This window comes from Cervus elaphus, chromosome 14 (genome assembly GCF_910594005.1).
Source record: "Cervus elaphus chromosome 14, mCerEla1.1, whole genome shotgun sequence".
NCBI lineage: Eukaryota > Metazoa > Chordata > Mammalia > Artiodactyla > Cervidae > Cervus > Cervus elaphus.
Window position 1 is genome coordinate 35,418,036 of NC_057828.1, and position 18,792 is coordinate 35,436,827.

An 18,792-nucleotide genomic window follows, 5' to 3' on the forward strand; every position below is an offset into this window, starting at 1 on the left:
GGTAGGTTGTAAGAGAAGGAGTGGGACTAGATAATCTTTCAGGTATCTTCTGCTTATTTAAAATGCCATTCTATGCAATTCAGCCTGAATTTTGAAGAACAAGCAGAGTTCTTCAAAACATCTGTTAATCTTTATTTGGAATATAACATAAATATTCAGGAAAAATACATAAATTCTTTGTTAATGTAAAGAGTAAGTAAATAAATTTACTTGAGAAAACAAATATTATTTAGAATTTTTAGAAGTTTTAGTTACAAAAAAGAAAATATGAATTTATTCAAATAAGATCTAAGTTGCCAATATAAAATTAATAATTGGCATCCTTATAATTTGAGAATGGGGGAAATGTCTTTAAGATGTTATACTTCAAGTATCCATGCTGTCTATAATAAAAAACTTTAGCAGAAACTATCCTTATTAATTGATATTTCCAAAGTGGACTACAAAGCTATAGTTCTGGGAATAGCATGTACTGTAAACTTGTTTAAATAATTTCCAGTGTTAATTTTAATTTGACAAATGCAAAACCACAATCACTGATTGGAAAAAATAAAATACTGAAAGAAAACAAATGCTGCCTTCTTTAAACTCATTAGTTCTGCAACAGAACTAAAATGAAAAATTAAGCTCAGGACTCAATTTAGATCAAAACTGAATTTCTTTAACAGCAGTGAGTCTTGTCAAAAATGTGTTTCTAGATGAAAAGAAAATTGCTAGAGAGTTCTGCCTAACATATTGTTTTGGTATTTCTTTCATTTTAATTAGAATGATGGCTGAATCAATTTTTGTGCAATGAAAACAATACAAACTAGACTCATATACAAAGATAAGAGATTTAAATCTATGTACACATCATCTTTTAAAATAACCAGTTGCCATTTGTGAGTGGGAAAAGAAACTGTAATATTCAGTTTATATGTTCCTTTGGAGTCTATATCAATTTCAAGTTTTCTTTTATGATTCAGCTATTCTAGGAATATAAAATATTTTATTAAGAATTAATGTGTTATCCACACAAATGGCAAATATTGAAAATGGGAATATAAATAAGAAAATAATAAAAATAGTAAGTCTACTAATGCTGAAGAGGAAGGAAGACAGGAGGGGGAGGCGAGCATGTGAAAGGGAGAGAGATTTTAAACATCCGGTTTCTATTCTGGACCGTTTATGGAAACAGACAGACACAGCGAGCAGAAGCCAAATATATTCTCGGGCTCTGACAGGATTTGTTTCCTATCTTGCCATTATTTTTACGGTATCCTTCCTAATAAGATTTCTCCAGTGTTCTAGATTTCCAGACCAACAATACCAGTCTTCCTGAGAGCTTAAAAATGAGAGTCTCAGAGGATTTGGGCATGTTCATGGAGTCTGTCTGTCTGTGAGCCTACTCGCTAGGGGTTTACAGGTTTTCCAGGAACTCTTCAGCACAAAGGCACACAATCATGGCAACATTCATCCCTCATCATATGCATCCTTCCCGAATTCCACTGAATGATTTTCTTAGGATCTAACATACAATCCCTGGCAGAGCAATAGATACCTGGTCTGTTGCAGAAAGGTAAAGATAGACGCATGATGTGCATTTCACTACCGCTGGCACAAGGGCAATGGACTCACTCAACAAGCCTCCTCTTTGTATGCTCTCTTTATGAGAGCAATTTCAAGTCATGCTAATATCTCAAGCAAGTACCTATCTACCTCAACCCTTTAAATTTCAACGCCACTGAGAGAAAGTCACAGTGCCCACTAAACATGCAGCTAGCTTGTCTCTACATCAAAATAAAACACAATAGAGTTCCTCTACTCCACAGATAATGAGGGAACTATTTTGAAAATATGAATGATCTGTTTATGCAGGCTATAAAAAAACATCCCTTTGCATCAAAATAAGTGTCCTTCTTTATTGCACACAGATTATTTTCTATAGAACTTAAATTGTACATGAAATTATAATTGTGTCTTGTTTAATGTAAATTGATTGTCTCAATTATTGGGAAAGCATTTGAATTTTAATGGACTACTTTGCTGGACATGTGCCAAGCAAATCAGCAAAAAACTCTAATAGCTCTAACTGTGGAGGTACACAGCCAAACATTTATATAAATCAGGAGGGACTCCTTGGTTGCAAGAATTAATCCTAAAGTGGTCCCGAACTGCTATTCACCATGAAGAGGAAATCAGCTGTTGATTTTCAGTGTTAGAAGATTCTGTGATAGCGAGGCTGTAATTTGGTTTCTCTCTCTGAAAAAAAATGAGTAGAAAGGACTCATTTCCCGATTAGTAGAAAGGACTTTTATGGATATACTTTTTTTTTAAATGTTTTTCCTTCTACAGATTAGGTTATCCATGAAAAATCAAGGCTTTGTCCTGAAGGCAGCACCTGCAGAGAATCTAGCAGTACTGCGTCACTAGGCACTAAGACGCACTTGGACATGAACCTTGGACGTCTGAGAGAAGGCCGCCCCAGGAAGTTGGCTGTAGGTAGACACATCTCAGCAGTGTGCCACATAGTCACTTCTTGACATTTCTCAGTTTATAAATTTAGTGTCTATGAGGCCAAACAAATACACTCCACACTTACAATCATAGGCAGACCTCACTCATTTTGCTACCAAGATAGTTGTAACATTTTCAGTTAAATTATAACCAGTAGTGCTGGAGGTATAGATATGTATCTGCCCAAAACTGTTAGCTTTATAAGATCTTTTTCTTACATCCTCAGCCTTAAGAAGCACTGTTGCTAGGTATAAAAATCACCTCTGGGTATAATATGATGAACTTCTTACTACACAGCCAAAGTTATAGTTCAGCTATAAACCATCATGAATTTACTATAAGTGCTATCTATTTGAGATATTTTAGGAATTGAAAATATAAGGTTTTACTCATTTCAATCTTGAAAGAGTCCTTTTTGCAACAGAAAACCGGCAGCATTAATCTAGACATAGATGTAGTTTTTAGGTACTGAGTGTAAATTAAGATTTGAGCCAGTGAATAAAGATTTCTTCTCCTATTCATCAAACTCTTCTGAATGAATTTCTATGATATTAAAGAATCAAGCTGAATATAAGGCATTTCTTTCCATAACAAATATCAGAAAGGGCAATAAGTTATGACCAATTACACTCTTGATTGATTTCTTTCTAAGCATTGATGTGGCTTGTATAAAACAACCTCAGTGTTAAGAGAGTTCAATATATTCATGTCCTATAACCTTTTTTAAGAACCCAGAGTTTCCTGCCAACTAGATACTTGATTAAAATTTGTAATTGGTAAGACTCAGGTTTTCAAAGATCATGTCAGTGTATGAGTATGGAATCTGACCACAGGTGGGTATCTAGAAATAAACAGTCAAAGCAAAGCAACAGAACCATGAAAAGAGAGAGAAGAAAAGTAATGGAAAGTGATGGGGAGTATCAGGCAAAGAAGAAGATGATGAAGAAGTAGCAGATAAGCAGAACTTTCGGGTTAGAGAATAACTCAGCATGACCTGCATGTTTGGCACCTCAATACCCATCCACCCACCCCCGGCCCCACATTTGCAGGGGATTGGTTAAGCTTCACTTAGCAGTCAGAGTTAGCAATGCATCAGCTACATGGATGTCACCTTTCTTTTAATGACATTTGCCTAGCAGATACACATTAAAATTTGCATTAAGAGGAAATGAGCGATTCAAAAGACACTTTAATGCTGCTTTTCTGTATTTCTGCAAAATACTTCTAAAATATATGCTCTTTAAACTGCTACCTATTTTCCATAGGCAATAATGAGAAAATGGTTCTGCCCCTATTGACACATACAGACACACACAGACATCCACAGACACACACACACACAATTTCATGTACAATAGTAATTTTTAAAACCAATTAATCTACAGAAAACAAAAACCCAGAAAATATCACTATCATCAAGATACCGTAAAACCAAATTTTCTCTCTAGTCTTACTAAATTTCCATCCCTAGCAGTCTGCATGTTATACATGGCAAAAACAACACGTGAAATTGCCCTCCTCAACCCAACTCATGAAATGTTTAACAAAGGAAAACACTTTAAAAAGGGCTGAAGGCATTATACTCCTTATGTAATCACCTTAGAAGTTATTTTGTTCAAAATGATCAAAGAAATGTCAAAAACAACACGGAATCCCACAGTTAGGGTTTTATTGATTCTAGATGTTGATCTTTTGAGCAACATGAAAGAACTAAAAGAGCACAAACAGGAATACTACCTACAGGGCTGCAAACGCAGCTCCAAGTGCCCAGCTGATCAGAGCCGAAAACTCTTCTTTGAGTTGAGAGGTCGGGACGGCCCCTCCCAGGTCACGTGGAAAAGGTCTGCCTCGGAACAAAATTCCACTAAAGCAGCCTAAAACAGAGAGCTTTCTGGGAGAAAAGTGAGCTATTTTTGCAATCCTAGCTATCAGTGCAGTTTATTTTGTTTTAAAGGAAGACCTGCTATGAATATTTTGTGTTTCTATTTTGTTTTGTTTTATTTAATGATGATACACTATTAAGTCTGAATTGCAAAATAAAATCCAAGAGCTTATTATTTAACAAAAGTATACATTGTTTCTTATGTGACTAGCAGATACTAAACTCTCTTCAATCTCAGAATAACCCTAGGCAAAGGGAACTGTTTTCCCTCCTTTTACACCTGAGGAGACTGCATCACCAAGAAGTGAGGAGACTTGCCTAACATCCACAGCCTGTTCCTTGGTGGGGCTGGGCTTAGAATCCAGGCAAGAAGCTCCAGAAACTGCATGTTTTTAACTACTATGTACCACATGCTCTATTAGTAATTTAAGAATTGTCTTAAAAGCTCATTTAGTCTTGCCATAAGCTGGGGAGATTTCTAAAGCACATGAGCCTGAAAAACCACTAGGGGAGACTTTGGCTCTTAGATGCTACACTATCACTCATGACTTAGAATGGGAAAATCTGCTCGGGGGCTTTTGTGACCTGGTCTTCTGGAGACCTGGAGACCAGGGCTGGCTCAGATGCTGGCTTCCTGGGAAACTTGGAGAGGTACTGAAGCACACTGATGGAACATGGGCTCCAGCATTAGATAACCTTGCATCTTTAGACTGGAGATGCAACATATTAGCATTTTAGTGTCTGTGGATAAGTCACATAATCTCTTGGAGACTCAGTTTCCCCTCTAAAAAAATAGGAGATGAGTATTATCTCAACGAGATGGATGAAATGGTTGGATGGCATCATTGACTCAGTAGACATGAGTTTGAGCAAACTCTGGGAGATAGTGAAGAACAAAGAACCCTGGTATACTGCAGTCCATGGGGTTGCAAAGAGTCAGATATGAGTTAGTGACTGAACAACATTATCTTAATAGAATTGATCTGATGCTTCAATTACTCAATGCCTCTCTGCTGCAGATTCTTTTATTACAAAAATGCAGTGCTGTGTTAGAGATCACAGTCCCATCTACCTAACAAATACTGTGATTCCATAATACTATGATTACAAGACAGTTGACTGGGCTTCCCAGGTGGCACAGTGGTAAAGAATCTGCCTGCCAATGCAGGAGACACAAGAGATGTGGGTTTGATCCCTGGGGCAGGAAGATCCCCTAGAGGAGGAAATGGCAACCCACTCCAATATTCTTGCCTGGAAAATTCCATGGGCAGAGGAGCATGGCAGGCTACAGTCCATGGGGTCACAAAGAGCACATATACACAGGCACGACAGTTGACTATACTAATACTGCACTATATTTATATAGTGCTTATGATTTCCAAATATTTTCACTTCTATGTTCTGATTAGATCCTCATTACTAATCTGCATAGTATTCAATCCTCATTTTATGGATGAAGAAATCAAAGCTGAGAGAATTTATTTGGCTTGGGCATGATCATACATTGTCAGGTGACATGGCTGGCCCACAAACTCTGAACTTTTGCTCCTTATCCAGGGTTCTTTTCCTTATAATTTGCTGGGTTTCCACAGAAGACATGAGGCTTGCTTGCAATAAGCTTATAGCACAAATGGGGAAAGTAAAAGAACATGAAGAAGTAGAAATGAATACTAATTGCTCTAAGATCCTGGATGCAGCAGCTGTCTCTGGTTTGTATGTCAGTTAAAATTTACTGAGGGGCCTCTTACACATCCAGTGGAAATATGATGCCTAGGCTTGCTTGGACAGCAGAAGCCAAGGTAGAGTTTCCATGAGGAGAATGAAGCAAAGGAAATGAGAGACATTTAACGAAGACATGGTTGCAAGAATGCTCATAACCAGTGAATGGTAATCGATGGCTCTGGAAGGGAGTAGAAGTGAAACAGTTGAAGTGATTGGAGATGCACATAATGAAGGTTTTCTCAAGGGCTGGCCTTGAGGTTGACATTATTTAATGTTATTAATATTCTCCATGACAGATATATCAGATTTGCTCAGGGCCATCCTTTCCTGGGCTCAATCCCTTGTTACTGCTACTGAGTTATTTGAATTCATGGAACTCTCTTGGTTCTGCCAAGGCTCACGGCATATAACTCAAGTCTCAGGTTCCTCCTGCCACTTGAGAGTCCAATGACATACCAACTTCTAGAATTTAGGATTTGACTTATGAAGCAACAGCTAAAAGGACTGATAAATGTAATATGAAATACAGGGGAATTACCTCCCATGAGGAAAATTCTGGACCCATGGGAGACATGAGATGGAAGTGGGGCAGATAAATTCCTTCTCCTTTCCTCCTTCCAGTGAGCTATTTGGAAGAACAGTTTCTCTGTACAGCCTGCCCAGAAACAGCCTGTGTGGCTGTGATTCTGTGGCTTATTATAAGGCAGTTGCCTGTATAGTAACATCACCTTACACGATTTTGCATTCTTCCATGCCTCACCTTCCTTCCTTTCCCTCACTCTCACTGTCCTAGGTTTCAACTAAAATATACATTAGCATTTAATCCTTGCTCAAGTTCTGGGACAGCAGAAGTGAAGGGATTGGTGAAGTCATAGTTGAAATTACCCAGTTAATTAAAACATCCAAAAACAGGCATGAAAAGATATAATAAGTCATGGAAATGTAAGTAGTCTGATAATGTAAGAAAAATGACTGGTGAAAAAGTCAATAACTCAGAAATCAAAAACGAACTACAGATGGGAAATGATAAGCAGAAAGCTATGAAGAGGCCCTTCTAGCTCACCAAGTAGGAGATAAATACCACGATGTTTAAAAGGCTAACATCACAGAAATGCCAACCCCCACTCTCCTACCTGCTTAAAATCCTTCAACAGCTCCTCACAGTACTCAGGATAAGTTTCAAACATTTTTACATGACTCAAGAGAAAGACCCTTTCAGGTCTAATTTCTGAGAGTCTCACTTTCTCTAAATATGTTGTTGTTCAGTCGCTAAGTCATGACTGCCTCTTTGTGACCCCATGGACTGTAGCCCACCAAACTCCTCTGTTCTTGGGATTTTCTGGGCAAGTATACTGGAGTGGGTTGCCCTTTCCTCTTCCAGGAGATCTTCCTGACCCAGGGACTGAGCCTGTGTCTCCTGCATTGGCAGGTAGATTCTCTACCACTGAGCTACCAGGGAAGCCCTCTTATGCAGAAAGCGACACACACACAAATGTTACTCCCACCCTAACAATGAGGAAAAAAAGTCAGATAACAAAGCCATATTTATTCTCAAGCCAGTCAGAGAGCTGAGGTTGGACAATAAGTAGGTGAACTAAACTTCAAAAAGCAGTGTGCCTCTCTGAGGAGAGGCAGAAACACTTGGGTTGTTTTGACAGAGCATGGGGAAGAGAAACAGCCACTATAAAAGGAGGGAAGGTGAAAGCAGGCAACATTTTAACCAGTTCTTAAGAGTGTGGTCCTTTAGTGTGATTGTCTACAACTCCTGGGAGCCCCAGACACAAGAGAACAAGAAGAGTTCACACTCATTCTTTAGCACTTTTCCATAGGCTTCCCTCCACTGGATGCTCACAAGAAAGACTGGGAGCAGGAGAGTAGACATGTATTCCTACTGTGCAGGGCATAAGAAAAAACCCTGCCCTCTGCCCACATACTGGACTCTAGTTTTTCACATGAAGCAAAAGCCTCAAGCTTCTGGGGAGGTGGAAAGAAACCTTCCCAGGAAAGGGTTCAGTGCCTCTGGGGAAATATTAGAAGCAAAAGCCATCTTCTCCTGGGAGGGGTGGAAGCCTCTTTACCTGACCCTAGGAATAGCTAAACTTTCACCAAGGAACAGGCCAAAAATCCATCATCAATGTGATGGTACATGCTTGATATCCAGCTCTCAGGGGGAAAACAAAGTCCTGGTTTGTAGTGTCTGCCCATTTCTGTGATGTGACTACTTCTGTGTGTGTATCTGTATATGTGCTAAGTCATGTCTGACTCTTTTGCAATCCTTTGGACTGTAGCCTGCCTGGGTCCTCCATCCATGAGATTTTCCCAAGCAAGAATACTGGAGCAGGTTGCCATTTCCTTCTCCAGGGGTCTTCCAACCCAGGGATAGAACCTGTGTCTCCTGCATCTCCTGCATTGCAGAAGGATTCTTTACCTCTGAGCCACCAGGTAAATATTTCTACCATGGCCAATTTAAAACTACCAGCATGATGTCAGATGACTCACACATTTATAAAAATTTAACAATCAGCTCAAGGACACAATTGCATCTGACCCTGAAAAGGTATTGGGCTTCCCTCGTAGCTCAGCTGGTAAAGACTCTGCCTGCTGTGCAGGAGACCCAGATTCGATTCCTGGGTCAGGAAGATGCCCTGGAGAAGGGAATGGCAACCCACTCCAGTATTCTTGCCTGGAGAATCCCATGGACCGAGGAGCCTGGCGGGCTACAGTCCATGGGGTCGTGAGAGTCAGACACGACTTAGTGACTAACCACCCCCCGCCTCCCCAGAGGAGGCACCAGAAAACCCCATCCTCATCCTAGTGCCCATCATAAAACCACAATGAGAGTCAAATGGAAAAGACCAGAAATAAACAAAAACCCAGCATCAACAATACAGAATTTCTTTGATGGGCCTGTGAACGGAATGGATTCAACACAGGGAAGGAAAATTATGAAGTCTGAGATTGGCCAATAGACATTATCCAAACTAAACACAAAGAAGAGAGAAAGGAGTTGGTGGGGGAGGCAGGGGGGTCGTGTGGGCAGAGAAGACTAGAATGGTGCATCTAAGAGCTATGAGACGTCAAATGATCCAAGCAATGTATAACTGGAATCCCAGAAGAGGGAGAGAGAGAAAGTGGAATGGGGAGATCTAACTCCTGTGCACTGCCTATGCATTTGCTGTCAATCTCCCTTCTTGCAGCCACCCTGAAGCTACTGAGAGGCCATGTCTTTGTCGACTCTCAGGACCTTCAAACAGTTATTCCTTTTTCTCTGTTAAGATTACTTCTACTTCTCAGGATTCAGTTAGGTATTATTTCTCTAAGGAATTGTACACTGGGTCTCTAAACCTGAATTGGCCGCCAGTCTGGTGTGACCCAGAACATCCTGATTCACTCTCATCATAGTATATTACACCCCTGTGATTACCATGTGCTCCTGGCAGAACTGAAAACTCCTTAAGGGTAGAGATGATGACTTTTTTCTTTTGTATGCTCAGTGCTTAATAAATGTGAATAAATATAGGGATATATTAATAAGCTAGAAGATACAAAATATAGCACAAACCAAGCAATCTAGTTTAAGTTTTCACATTGAACATGCAAAGCTCAACGTTACTGAAAGTTTAAAAAGCAATACAACAAATGTGAAAACAGAAATGAAAAATAAATGGTATTTAACTTGAAAGCATAAATTACAATTTAAATCATAAGAGTTAGGATAACAAAAATGCTAATCAAAAGTTCTCAAGCTACTTAAAAGATAAAACCAAAGTGATAAATTTGGCTTTAAAGAAGGAACTGACTCAGAGAGGCTTACATTGGATATATGGAAGAAATTTTTAGGGATCTTAAGCATGGAGACACATTCTTTTTCTTCAAACACACACACACATACATTCATATGCTCACAAACACTTGGAATATCATAGGCATATCACAAGTATGGTCTGAAATGTTGTTCTATAAATCATCTGTTGAAAACTCAGAAGGCATTTATCCTTAGAAATAACATCATGTAAACATGGTATTTTGTTTTACAGACTGGTTTCACAATAGCCTATTTAACCCATAATGTAAATATACTACCTTCTAGAATGTTTGCCTCTCAAGTTTCTGTTGGATGTCCAAAATCTAGAACAGAACCTGGTGTATATGTTAAGGAGTTGGTAAGTATGCTGAATGAAGGATGCTGAATGATTAATACTGGGAAACATTTGCTGTGGACAAAGATACTATTCTAAAGAGTTTTCAGGGGTTGTTTTAGGCCATTATCACAGCCTTATAAGGTAGCATTTTTCAGATAATCAAAGTGATAAAGTGAGGAAATAAGAAAGATTAAATTTATGATTTAAGGAATTTGCTTTTGACCTCACATCTAGGAAGAAAGCCTTCTTCTAGGGTGCATGCTCTTAACCACGGTACATACTGTGAAAATTAGTAAATAGAAATCTTATTTAAAATGGAGTTGGGAAGCCAGTAGGGGGAACTCTCAAGCCCTACCACTCCAAGTCAGGCCCAAACCCAAGAGGAAAAGACATAATTTGTATCTCCAACAGGTAGAAGGTTACTATTTTAAACCAACAAGAGAAAGAAAAAAAAGACTCCTTGCCAGGCAACAACCTGGCCCTTTAGAGACTGCCACAACTCAGCCAATGAAAAGCCACTACTTCAAATTCCCAGTTTCCTCCAATGAACTCTTTGTTTAATAACAGCTCCACCAACTCCTTTTCTAGAAAAGAACATTCTTCTAATTTGTTATTTGGACTTGCCTGTGGTGTGCTACAGATTACATGTCCTGAATTGTATATCCTTGCTGTTCTCAAATTAACCTATTTTGTTAGTAAAATAACTGGCTGTTTTATTGTTTTAGGTCAACAAGACTGTCTCTCTACTTTCAGTTTTAGGTCTTAAAAAGCATAGGACTAGAACCAGAATGTAGTTAAAAGAATGGAAGCTCCATAAGGGCAGGATGTCTGCGGGACAAGCAGATTTATCCAAGCACATCAGTGCTATGTAATAAGCACTCAATAAATATTTGACAACCCACTCCAGTGTTCCTGCCTGGAGAATTCCATGGACAGAGAAGCCTGGTAGGCTACAGTCCATGGGTCACAAAAGCTGGACATGACTGAGCCCCATTCTATTTTGCCTGAAAAATCCCATGGACAGAGGAGCCTGGCAGGTTACAGTCCAAAGGGTTGCAAAGAGTCAGACATGACTGAGCACGCATGCACACAGAAATAAGTAAAGGAAAGTCTTTTCCCTTTCCTTGGATATTGGGCCTATTCTAGCAAGAAGCATGGAGAAGGAAATGGCAACCCACTCCAGTATTCTTGCCTCGAGAATCCCAGGGACAGAGGAGCCTGGTAGGCTGCAGTCCATGGGGTTGCTAAGGGTCAGACACGACTCAGTGACTTCACTTTCACTTTTCACTTTCATGCACTGGAGAAGGAAATGGCAACCCACTCCAATGTTCTTGCCTGGAGAATCCCAGGGACGGAGGAGCCTGGTGTGGGCTTCCGTCTATGGGGTTGCACAGAGTCGGACACGACTGAAGCGACTTAGCAGTAGCAGCAGCAAGAAGCGTGAATTATAAGCCTGACATTTCCCTCCTTCTCTTTTGTTGGGTATATTTCTCATTTAATTTTCTTCCAGGTGATCAGTTATGATACTGTCTGCTTTGTTCTAGCTATAGCAACTGCACAGCCTGTTTTATATAACTTATTCATTCTCAGATCAAAATCTAACTCCTATAGCTAGAACTTCCTCTGTTACTGGGAGGAAAGCATCTGATTTCAGATCTTCCCAATAAAATGTAATTGAAAATGCCTTCCAGTCCTCTTAGGGATTTGCCAATAATGCATAGAATAATTGGATTTTAAAGAAATTGCTTGCTGACCCCAATTGACATAAATTTGGTATAATCTGGGGGGCAGGGAAGGGTCACGCTTTCTAAGCTGTTTCTGGTTTGTGTAGCTTCCTTTTTCCCTCTACACAATACTCTCAGATTGTTTGTCTTTAGACCCCTTAGGGGAGGCAGGCTACCTAATCCATGGTCTAACAAAATGAAAGCTAGTGATAACAAAGAAACATTTCAAAACAGAGTTGAAATGAGCTTCTTTCCTAGCAACATATGGACTACATATCAATGATTACAATTTAATATTATAAAATAATGGCATATAAATCTAAAATAACACATCAATTATGCTAATTTACTTTTAAAAGTATGTTGTCAGTTATTTAAACACACAGATTCCCAAGCAGTTCATCACCGAAGGAGTACTTCCCTAAAGAAAACTGGTGGTGGTGATGGACAGATAGGAGGTGGGAATTATACATACATTTGCTTTAGCGAAAGAGATGACAGATGATTCACTTCTGATTACAATTCATACAGGACTTGAAGCATATTTCTTGAGAAAATAATACACTGCTGTTGCAAATATGAAGTATTTCTTTATAAGAGGTTAGCAAAACAACTCACAACAAGTGAAATCAATTACTGTGAAACTAAATTGAGATTATGTCATAGCTAAAATTAAGAAGATCAGCATTGGAAGAGCAAGATGACGTCAGTGCAACACTGGTAATGCAACATGAACTGAATGTCCTTCCCCCAGATCACGGGAAGTCACACTAATGGTGCTTGGGCAGCATCACAGGAGCTCTGCGAGGCACGGAGGCCCGTGAAATATGCATTGGCGTTCTCAGTAAGCTGTTTTGACCTCTAAAACCCACCCTGTGGTACTTCTAAAACATTCATTTAATAGATTTTGACACTATCCATACGAGCTGCAGAAATGACCTATAATTTTCGGTCAGTTTTTCTGACCATCACTACCCAGGGAACTTTGGTCTATATTTTGATTACTCTTCTTAATGAGGAAAGATCAAGTCAAGAAATTACCTCGGGAATGGGGAAAGTTTGATCACTATACACCCCAGATTTAATATCAACAAACTTTTGGTTTATGCAAAACCAAGAAAACAGGAGAGCAAAACAAACAAATGAAAACAACCCTCCAGGCAACCAACTCCTGCCCAGGCTGCCAAGGGTGGCTGTCCCCCAGGACACCCCTCCTTTTTGCTTCTGGGGTTCCAGGAGGCACAGAGGCACAAGTCACCTCCTCCAGACGCAGGGGTGTCACAGCTGCCCTGGACCCTGGGTTCATAGCGCCTTGACCAGCTCAGACAGAGGGGGAGCTTGCAACTGTGGGAAAGGGGAAGAGGTGAAGACCCTTTTTATTTTTCTATCCCCTGGCCAAGTACAGTGACTTGGTACAAAATAGTTGCCTAATAAATACACAACAAACAAATTCTGGCCTCAGCTTACTTTACCAGCACCATATCCATAAACCTGCACTCAACAGCTCCTACGCTCTTTTCAACCACACCTACAGCAGTGTAGGAAGTAACTCTCCTGTCCAAATTTAATTCCTGATCAATGCTCAACGTCCCAACCTTCCTCTACACTCAGGACACCTGCATTGCCTCTGTGTCTGTGTTAGTATCTCCGTTTATTTTGATTCTAAAAACCCCCTTCACAGAAGTATATAGTTTTATGAAATCCCTTAGAAAATTTTAAATTATTTCATTGTTTTACATAATACGATTAAGAGGGGAATTTTAAGTAAAAACATTTTATTTGAAATAAATATATGTTTGTTTTCCTGGTAGCTCAGTAGTAAGGAATCCGCCTGCCAAAGCAGAAGATGTGAGTTTGATCCTGAGGTCAGGAATATCCCCTGGAGAAGTAAAAGGCAATCTGCTCCAGTGTTCTTACCTGGGAAATCCCATGTACTGAGGAGCTTGGTGAGCTAAGTCCATGGGGTCACAAAAGAGTTGGACACAACTTAGTGACTAAACAACAATAACAACCACCTCTGATTAAGACATCTAATTTTCTTAGGCTATTACATGTTTTATCTTACAAAAAATACACAAAACCTAATTTCTAGAAGAGAAGTTTTGAAATTTCTGCATATTACTTTACCAGCTTCCACCTTAAAGGTAGATAGTTTTCCTATAGTGTTCTGTATTAAATCTACTTCTGTGTCTTTAGAAAATAATAAAGAGGAAAAAAAAAAAAGAAAATAGTAAAGAGGGAACGTGCTCTCCTGTGTGTTATAAGAACAACCTAAATTGAGAAAGCATAAATAAACAGAAGTATTAGATTTTGAGCATGCTCCTTGAGTACCACAGTAACCATGAATTCTATTTATTCCAGAGCAATTCCCATTCTGTTTTTGAACCAAACACATTCACTATGTGGCATATCAGTTGATGATAAAGTATTACCTTTGCTTCATTATCTCATGCAGTCTCCCATGCTGGACACACTGTTCCTCTAATTCATCATTTCTTCTCTGTAACTTTTCCAGTTTGTCATATGTATACATTTTTTCTTGACTGAGCTGAGCTATTTCAGATCTAAAGAGATGTAAACAGAAATAACAGATGTTAAAGGTTTTTATTACCAGAGTATGTTTTTATTGTATAACCTCATCATTTCCTTGAACTCTACACTTGAACATGTGTTAATAAAATTTTTTATGTAAAATATTGCAGAAATTAGGAAATGTCTAGTAGAAGGATATACACATTGCAGGAACTCAAGTGGTAGCACATAAAGGAATAACAACTTGCTCTAATAGATTTTTCAAGAAACAAGGCAAAAATGATAATCAAATCCCATTTTTAAATAGGCTACTATTAAGTTACCAAATATTTACTGAGTATCTATCACAGACAAGCTATCATGCTGTTACAGGAACAACCCCAGGCCTAATTTCTATGAAAAAGAGTTGTTTCTTTTAATTGACATAACTAATTTAAAGGCACAAGATTAAAATAATATCATTTTTAAAAATGGTGGTTCACTGCTCCCTGACCCTATGTCTAGATTGTCAATATAATTACTATTTCGGTTGTAGTTAAATCAGTATCAGTTTTATGTTATAACAACCACATAAATATTGGTCCTTGTTACCTAAGGAGTATACTATGACTCTACATGTGTACATTTATATGGGGCTTCCCCAGTGGCACGAGTGGTAAGGAATCTGCCTGCCAATGCGGGAGACTCGAAAGACATGAGTTCAATCTCTGGGTTGGGAAGACCTCCTGGAGAAGGAAATGGCAACCCACTCCAGTATTCTTACCTGGAAAATTCCATGGACAAAGGTGCCCAATGGGCTACAGTCTATGGGGTCGCAAAGAGTTGAACATGATTGAGCATACATGTATACACATACATATTTTCCCTAAATGGGTGGGCTTTAGTGTGGAGTGATTGAGAGGTGAGCCATCTTTTCCGATGGGAGATTCCCAATAGTATCAGTATCTGTAATTCTTTCCCCTGCAGCCATTCTGTTTCTCAAAGGAAGGATTCTCCAGTTTTCTGCTTGTTGTGTACAATACTAATCATCAGTGGCCTAAGAGCTGACTGGAAATAGAGGCGTGGTGTTCTCACCTTTCAGAATGTAGTGCACGCATGCTTGTATGTGCTCAGTCACTCAGTCCCGTCAGATGCTTTGAGACCCCATCGGCTGTGGGCCCCCAGGCTCCTCTGTCCATGGGAATCTCCAGGTAAGAATACTGGAGCGTGTTGCCATTTCCTACTCCAAGGGATCATCCCCACTCAGATATCAAACCCAAGTCTCCTTCAGAATGTAGACTTTCTATTAATTCCTCTATTCTAACTTCAGTACAGCTATTTAAACCAGTGCTTGCTGGTTTAATTTCTTCAGAGAGGAAGCCCATAGTCTTCTGGGTGGAGGAGTGATGGTCCCCTGGCTGCATGGGGTCGGGGGTAGAACTGTCAACTTTGGTTTCAGTCCTGTGTTCCACTCCTGCCTTCTAAGTTTTTCTGGGATCCTGAGAGCAGATCAGCTTGTCTCACATACAAGTAACCCTGTCTGCAGACATTTAAGATTCCTCTTCCTCCATTTGCTAAGTCAGGTACCATTCCCACAATTTTCTTTCAGTCTTCACTAATTTCATTTGGGATTACAGATATCTATTTTGATGATGTTTGATGTCTGTCAGGAAATATGCTACCTCTTCTGTGTCTTGGATGGCTATTTCAAGTATCAAAATTTGAAGATAAGAAAGATATCTATCCAAGAAAAATTATATCCTTGTCCTTGCTTTAATTAATCATTACTTCTCACTCCACCATTTCCTCATACTACACTGCCTCATAGATTAGAAGCGAAAGCTTAAAACTCATGAATACTAAAATATGAGTAGCTAACAACTGGTTTGTTTCTTGAAGTTTAAATATTGAGTTGGCCAAAAGGCTCGTTTGGAAAAACCCAAATAAACTTTTTGGCCAACCCATAAGACACTTGATGTAAAATTACTTCCCTCCAAAGAAAGAATTCCTCCATTAGGAGCAATAGCCTTTTCAATTTTTTTTTTTTTTCCTGGAAAAGACTGGGATTTGCTAAAGGAGTTTCCCTCAAGGACCAAACTGTTTCACATGGCAAAAAGCAATTTCTCACTTTAGTTCAACTCATTCCTCATTTTGTTTTTACTTTGGTTCAAATTTCATCACAAAGGAAGCTTGTTCTGATTAATACGTGCAGTTCTTAACATGTCAGCATATTTTTTGAAACCTCTAGCTTTTATGCATACATTAGCTTATAATTTATTCCCATGAACTGTGCTCAGGGCTTCATCCTTCTTGCTAGATTACGCATGAGGGCAAGGATTATCTCATTTTCAAGCTCAAATGAGGAACTCAATCTACATTTACTTTTTCTAATAAGAATTTACTTATATTTGAAACATCTAAATAAGTAAATAATCACTTCTCTCTCCTTTCAAAATCACATACAATGTAAAAGAATTTAGGAGCAGTTATATAAAGCTGTTAATTTAGTATTCTTCCAAGGTTAGCGTTTTCTATCACAATATGCACTATGCACTAAAATTCCTAAAGGACCCAAAATACCCTTAAACCAGATTAGAAGAAAATGCAGAAGAATGTTATCTATTCTCAGGTACTTTCCCAGAAAAAAAACAGTCACTATAAGAAAAATCAGGGAGGAAGCATAGATTTTACAGTATAAAAATATAAAGCTTTTATTAACAACAAAAAACATGTTTTCATGAGAATGTTCCTTGTAACACTGTTTCTAGAAGCAACCTTGTTCTGCAACCTAATCTAATAAAACTTAACCCAGAAATGTATCAACAGATGATTAGTTACATTACATGAAAAAAGAACTATCAAGATGCTATTCTGATAATATAGTTATCTACTGGTATTAAATATTGACCTAAAACATGACATATTGGTAAAAAAGAAAAATATTAAAAATCAGTATAAAGTAATTCTATCTTATAAAATAAAAAATATCATCTCTTGGTGTCCAGATTAGAAATTTCTTTTTTTCCTTTTATTTTCTGAATTTTTACAATGAACATGTATTTAAGACAAAAAATAAAGTCACTTTGATTCTGAAAATGTTCATAAGAAACAAAAAGAACTGGGGACAAGTTTTTCAAAGTTAAGAAAAAGGGGGGATGTAAAAAATGAGATGAATGAATATTAGAAGCATTAAATAATAAATCACAATTCCCCACTCTTCATCAAAATTCCAATTAAAAAAGTACAAGGGGTATGAAAAATATTCACAGAAGAATAAACATAAATGATCTATAAACATTTAGAAAATATTCAATTTCCCTATTACTCAAAGAAATGCCTAATAAAAGCAGATAAATTTGTCTTTAATAAAAGTCAAACATTTATTGTATGCCTATACTATACCAGGTTGTAGAATTCATCCTTCACATTATGATCTCAATTAATCCTACAAGGTAACTGTTTATTCCCTTTTCTCTGTGGGGTAAATATGAGATTTAATGATTTGCCTAAGGTCACCCAAATGGTTATTAGCCAAGCCCAGACACAAACACTGTTCTGGCCAACTCTAAAGGGGTTGCCCCACCCACTGTGCCACACTGCCTCTCACTTCTTTTTATAAAAATCTCTCACTTCTTTTTGTCACATACTGGTATGCACAGAGATATACTGAGCAGAATTTACTGCAGTACTTAAGCAAAGTCATACACGTTAACAGCCTTAAAAGGGTGCATAGTCTTTGGACCAGCAATACTCCTTTCAGACATCTCAACTAAAAAGATCATGAAAAAAATCAGATTTAGGTATAAAATTATTATTATTCATTACATTTAAAAATAGTTTAAAATTCTGATGAATTACTATGCACACAAATGATTCAGTTAAAATTATGTTTCCACAGTATTTACTGATGTAGAAAAGTGTACATTAGATAATATTAAATAAAAAAGCAAGATGCAGCTATACGCACACACACACACACATGCACACTAATATGCCACAGTATAAATGTATGATAACTTACACATATACCTACACATGGAAAAGGACAGAAAAGAAATACATCCAAAGTTAACAATGGTTAGCTGGATGGTAATGTCACAGAAAAATAAATGCCTGATATTGAATTTATCTTATGTATATAATTTCAAAAATATAGATGTTAATTGTAAAGTACATATTACTATCAGGTATTTTATTTCTACAGTATTTTTCTGCTTTGCATATTTTATGTGTATGTTTTTTTTGTTTGTTTATAGTAGTAATTTGCCTACCAACTTCCAATGCTCAATAAAAATTTGGTACATGTATATGTTCA

The 18,792-nt window shown here is 38.1% G+C and overlaps 1 protein-coding gene across 11 annotated transcripts in view; it reads right to left on the bottom strand.

Moving 5' to 3' along the window:
- Positions 1 to 18,792, bottom strand: part of SDCCAG8 (SHH signaling and ciliogenesis regulator SDCCAG8) — a 247,055-nt gene that overhangs the window by 52,144 nt on the left and 176,119 nt on the right. For 10 of the 11 annotated variants that reach the window (XR_006344971.1, XM_043924028.1, XM_043924026.1 and 7 more), the window contains one exon: positions 14,399 to 14,530. Coding sequence is in view for 10 of the 11 variants with exons in the window: in XM_043924028.1 (XP_043779963.1) it covers positions 14,399 to 14,530 (132 nt within the window). In the remaining variant the exon portion in view is untranslated. Of the gene's footprint in view, positions 1 to 12,771; positions 13,311 to 14,398; positions 14,531 to 18,792 lie in introns of those variants that run through there. The other variant, XM_043924023.1, reaches the window with a different exon arrangement.